Genomic DNA, 6000 nt, shown 5'->3' with positions numbered 1-6000 from the left:
TCGCTCTTCAGTCTCCGAGCAACAGAGCAGTGCAGGGTCGTATTCTTCTGCAGCCTAGTGGGTGCGGAACTGCAGCTCTCCAGGTGTGCGACACCGAAGTCTCCGCGCACTGAGGGAGGAGGAGCGGTGGCCGAGAGAACCGGCGCGTCTGGGGCGGGACCAGGACAGGGACGGGGCGGGGCGCGCCCGGGAAGGGGCGGGGCCGCAGCCGTGGCGCCAAAAAGCGAACATGGCGCCGGAGAGGCTTCGGAGTAGGGTGCTCTCTGCCTTCAAGCTGCGCGGCTTGCTGCTCCGGGGGTGAGTCGGCTGGGCAGCGAGCGGTACAGGAGGGGAGGGCCAGGCCGCTGTGCGGGGCATCGGGACGCGCCGCGCGCCAGGAGGGGGTTTGGCCTTTAAAATGACAGAGACCTTGAAAGAGTTCTAAGAAGCAAGGGGGACCTGGCGATGCCTTCTTAAGTTCCCCGACATTCGCGCGGAGTCGAAAAGTTTCTCCCGGAAGGGATGAGGGTCTCCTCCTGCACGTGCCAGACAGCCGCAGAAGCGGTGTATTATCACTGTGTTTGGGCGCGTCTCAGACAGCTTAGTCTCTGCCTCCGCTAATTGAGAATCCTAACAGCGCTGCTCACGTGGTTACGGAGACAGCGAACGAGAGACCTGGGAAAGCCCATTGCATGTCGGTAGCTGTCAGATTATGTTGTACAAACTGTGGGCCTTGCTAGCCTTCCCAATTTTGGATCACGTATTATTCACGAGAGAGAATTCCTGGAGAGTTAAGAAGTGGGTAGTTTAAAGCATGTTCTTAAGTCTTACGGGTTTTTTTTTGTTTGTTTGTTTAGATTTCCTTTAGAACTTCTGTGCTTCTCTGGCCATATCCGTGTTTTCTGCGACTTGTAGAATGATCCTTTCCAAGATTTTTCGCATTAAATCTGCTTTTTATATATATAAAGAATACAGTATTTACATATGTAAAAACCTGCTGGACGGGATACACTTCTCTGTACCATGTTTTGATTGCTCTTGTGTGTGTAGAGGTTTTTTTGTTTGTTTTTGTAATAAGTTTCATGGGACTTTTACGTTACTTTTGGGTTAGTGGTGAACAGGTGCAAGAGTGGATAAGCTCTAGGAGACAATAAATTTTGTTCAGTTGATTCCCCACATTTTGAAAATACGACCAATTGATCAGTTAATTTTTCTTTATTTTCACTTAGAATTTGACCTAATATTGAGCTGTCCTTCATTAATTCAATCAGAAATACACTGAAATCTATTAGCTGCGAAGTACTGCTGGGGCAAGGGAGTAGGAGAGGGTAAGACAATGCGGAGGTTGGGGGACAGATAGTGTATTAATATTTATTGCTGCATAACGAATTACCCCCAAACTTAGAAGTTTAAAACAGCAGGCACGGGCTTCCCTGGTGGCGCAGTGGTTGAGAGTCCGCCTGCCGATGCAGGGGACGCCGGTTTGTGCCCCGGTCCAGGAAAATCCCACATGCCGCGGAGCGGCTGGGCCCGTGAGCCATGGCCGCTAAGCCTGCGCGTCCGGAGACTGTGCTCCGCAACGGAAGAGGTCACAACAGTGAGAGGCCCGTGTACCAAAAAACAACAACAACAACAACAACAAAAAACAGCAGGCACTTATATTCTCACATTTTCTGTGGGTCAGGAATTCAGGTAGGCTTAGCTGGGTCCTTAGCTTCAGGGTGTCTCGCAAGGCTGCAGTCCGGATGGGGTCATCTCAGAGTCAATTGGGCAGGATTTTCTTCCAAGTTCATTCAGTGATTGGCAGGATTCAGTTCACCCAAGATTGTTGGACTGAGGGCTTCAGTCCTTGCTGGCTGTTGGGCCTGCCCAGCATGGCAGCTTACTTCATCAAAGCTAGCAAGAGAGTCTGCTAGTGGAAGTCACAGTCTTCTGTAACCTAAGTAAGAAAGTGACATCTTGCTGCTTTAAAATTTTTATTTTTAAAACTACAATATAGTAAAATATTCCATCGCTTTTGCTATATTCTATTGTTAGAAGCAAGTCACCAGGTCCAACGCACACTCAAGGGGAGGTGATTGCACAAGGATGTGAATACCAGGAGGTGTGGATTATTAGGGGTCATCTTAGAAGTCTGTCTACCATGGATACTAAATAATTCACAATTATTTAATTTCAATTATGAAAAGGATCTGAGGAAGGAAGTGCTATGATAGCATATAACCAGGTGTATAAACAGTTCTAGAATCAAAGAAGGCTTCATTAAAGAATGGTTTAAAAAAAAAAAAGAATGGTTTGCGTTGAGTGTTAAAGGATGAGCAGGACTTGACTAGGTGAAGAGTGGCGGGGGCGGGGGCGGTGGGGGGGAATGACCATATAAAGACCCTGAGGCAGGAGAGCACCAGGAAAGCCAGAGACACTGGGTGAGACTAGTGAGACTTGGTGGGAGCCAGATCCTGTATGACTTTGGTCTATGCTAAGAGCTCTCCCAAGATTCACCTAATATGTGTGTGGTTTTAGGGACTCAATCAGCAAGTATTTGTGAACCACCTTCAGTGTGCTTAGCAGTCTGCCAAAGGATGACACAGTTCCCTTCTCAAGGAGCATCATCTATAATAAATTGGAGGGATGTGACACCCACACATGAAACAATAAGCAACCCAAGATATAGAACAGTTAGTGCGATGACTAGAACAATAATATTGATGCAAAGTGTAGAGCTGTGGTCTACAAATAAAGAATGGCATGGAATTAGCAAATGGTTTAAGTAGACAGTGTTCATTCTGAGTATTATTGGTATTTAAATCAGGAATTCGTGTGATTTAAAAAAAATTTCAGCTTTATTGATTTTTGAGGGGTGAGAGGGATTCGTGTGATTTAGTGAGTGTTATTACTTTTATGACTATATTCGAATGTCAAAGTTTTTTCTAGCCTAATTTTTTTCTTATTTTACAGTTGAAAACTGATGAAATTACTGGAACTTAAGCAAATGCATTATCAAATTAATAAATATGTATTTAAGTGTCTGTTATGTTCAGAACATTGAAGCAGACTGAGCTTATTAATGTCAGGTAATAAATAGTACAAGGCTAATGTGATACAGCAGATCTAAGGTATCTATAAGTGAGATTTTTTTTAACAATTTCAGAAGGAAAGGGAGATTGCAGCAGGTAGAACTGGTCTAGGAAGGCTTCCTAGAAGAAGGATGTGATTTGGGGCTTTAAGAACAATTATGTTGGCAGGGGATACGAGGAAGAATTTGTTCAGAAAGCACAGGAAAGGAGAGTACTGCTTGCAGGGAGGAGTGAGTGGATCTTAATTTCAATGCTAGATTGATGAGTGTTTGCCAGATTTTGGCATAAAACTTTTAGCCTTAATTACCAATCTCTCTTATCAGTGAAGCTATTAAGTACCTCACAGAAGCTCTTCAGTCTATCAATGAAGTAGAGCTTGAAGATGCACTGGAAAAGATCATTGATGCAGTTGAAAAGCAACCCTGTAAGTAACATTTTCTGACAGCTCTTAACTTGTTCATATAGTTCTGCGTCCTCAGTTAGATTTATAGATTTAATTTGAAGTTGAGATTCAGTATTGAATGTCCCGGTGGTATGAGACATACCCCTAGTAGCACTTCTTGCCGAGGAGTAACCTCTAGTTCTCCTAGAGACGTGTGGCATGGTGCCACACGTTTACTAAGGGCTTAATGAGGGGTGGCTGTTACTGTTATTACTGTCACTATCATACCTACTGAAACATAGCAGTTGTGATGAAAAGTTATACTAATGTAACCATATTAAACCTAGGAGCTTACAGAAGCATTTGTATACCTGAATGTATATTACTTAACAATATTTAGAAAAGTAAGGCATTTGACTGTGTATTAAGGGATTGTAAGTGTATTTGAGCGTGGAAGATTAAGGTATTTAATCACACTTTTTTCCTCCTAAAATCTATGTAATGAGCATCTTGGGGTTAGTGTTTGCAGATTATTTTCAGGAAAAAAGCTGTGTGTGGAAAGAACTAATTTTTATGCCTGTTGGAACCTTGGGGCATTCCCAGAGACTCTTTTACAGTTCTTCCCCTTTGTGAATTCCCCTCTGATTCCTTTATGGCCACTTTTTTCTCTCTGCCTACTACTTTGTCTTACTTAAGTTAGGTACTCTTAAATGTTTGAGGGGGAAAAAAGAGTAAGTAAGCAAGAATAACTTTCCCTTCCTGCTTCAGACTTTCTTAAGGGATCTTTTTGTTAAATACTTAGCCTTTTACCATAAGCATGGGCCTACAAGAGAGAAATGCTCTTCTAGAAAAAAATGTCCAGTTTCTAGAGCACTGAAGGAGAGAAGTGGGTGTGGCTTGCTCTGATATGTTGTACAGATGCTAGTTTCTTCAGTAAACAGGAGGAAACACGTTCTATAATAGAGGAGAAATTGCTATTATATCTCATTTTCACTTTTCTAAAGGCAGAATTTTAAATATACCTTTGCTTTAAAAATTTCCTTACAGTTAGAAATTTAGAAAGTGATTAAATTTAGAAAATTAGTATACATTAATTTAAGATGGTACATGGTATTTTGCCTGAGAGCATACCACAGTGGTTAAGGGCACCCAGTCTGGAATCAGGCTCGGGTTTGTATTGCTCTCTACTCCTTCCAATTATGTTGGTGATTTGGTTATTTGACCTCTTGGAGCTGCACTTTCCCCATCTGGCTTATGAACAGCAGTCTTATAGGACATCTATCTAATAATGCTTGTGAACTACTGAGCATGGTGCCACACGTTTACTAAGGGCTTAATGAGTGGTGGCTGTTATTGTTATTACTGTCACTATCATACCTACTGAAACATAGCAGTTGTGATGAAAAGTTATACTAATGTAACCATATTAAACCTAGGAGCTTACAGAAGCATATTTGTATACCTGAATGTATATTACTTAACAATATTTAGAAAAGTAAGGCATTTGACTGTGTATTAAGGTATTGTAAGTGTATTTGAGCGTGGAATATTAAGGTATTTGAAATACGGCTTTTGTTCTAACACTTTTTTCCTCCTAAAATCTATGTAATGAGCATCTTGGGGTTAGTGTTTGCAGATTATTTTCAGGAAAAAAGCTGTGTGTGGAAAGAACTAATTTTTATGCCTGTTTTTAAAATTTAACTTTGAACTTCTCTTTTCAGTGTCATCAAACATGATCGAACGGTCCGTAGTGGAAGCAGCAGTCCAGGAATGCAGTCAGTCAGTAGATGAAACTGTGTATGTGGAAAAATTCACCTTTTCCCCATGTTGGAAGTGTTGTTGAGTGGTTATTTTAAATTATTTTCTTGCGGGAAATACTCAGTGGTCACCTTTCTACAGTGGTTATTTCTTAGGTTTTTTTAAAAAGTGATAGCCTACATTATAAACCTCAATATTAAATGACTCATCTTTACTATTTTTATCCTAGAATTTGAGATTTCGGTGTTGTTTGTACCATGACAAACTTTTGCCACTTACCCAACTGATTTGATTTAATATTCTATATGCTGCAGGTGGATTGAACTGATTATTCAGAGGTATAATTTACTTTTTTTCCTAGGAAAGTGCCGAGTCCTGAAAGTTCAGTGACTTAACTTGGGTCACATGGTGAATGGTAAAGGAGGGTAAAACCTCAGCTTTAGGACTTTTTACCCTGTCTCATGCTGTTAGAGCTTAGGAATTTATGTTGCAGTAATTTTTCTGGGTTTTATCTCCCTGAGATAAACCTCTTTCCTTTCCTCCTTTGAATATGATACTTCTTTCCAAATTCACAGGGTTTAACTGAAAGGAAAACATCTGGGAAAATGGATAGAGATAGTCTTAACTTTGACAGTTTTTTCCTATTTGGGGCAATGGAGATCATTGAAAGGAGTCATTACTCATTTTGGTTAGTAGTTTTAATCTTTTTCCGGTCAGAACTTACTAGAGCTGCTAAAAAATAGAGAAATTTAGGTATTTAAATTTTTTCCTTGCCAACTTATTGTTTAAGATACTGGAGTACTTGCT

General features: G+C 41.1%; 1 protein-coding gene across 1 annotated transcript in view; it reads left to right on the top strand.

Moving 5' to 3' along the window:
• The first annotated feature begins 219 nt into the window (after positions 1-219).
• POLE2 (DNA polymerase epsilon 2, accessory subunit) overlaps positions 220-6000 on the top strand; it is a 31000-nt gene continuing 25219 nt past the window's right edge. Inside the window, exons 1-3 of the mRNA XM_082616738.1 lie at positions 220-297; positions 3377-3477; positions 5157-5232. Coding sequence (XP_082472864.1) covers positions 230-297; positions 3377-3477; positions 5157-5232 — 245 coding nt within the window. The 5' untranslated portion in view covers positions 220-229. The remainder of the gene's footprint in view (positions 298-3376; positions 3478-5156; positions 5233-6000) is intronic.

This window comes from Mesoplodon mirus (genome assembly GCF_964341445.2).
Source record: "Mesoplodon mirus genome assembly, chromosome: 4".
In the NCBI taxonomy this organism is placed as follows: Eukaryota; Metazoa; Chordata; class Mammalia; order Artiodactyla; family Ziphiidae; genus Mesoplodon; species Mesoplodon mirus.
Note: the sequence above shows the minus strand (reverse complement) of the source record. Positions and strands in the feature narration are given on the sequence as shown.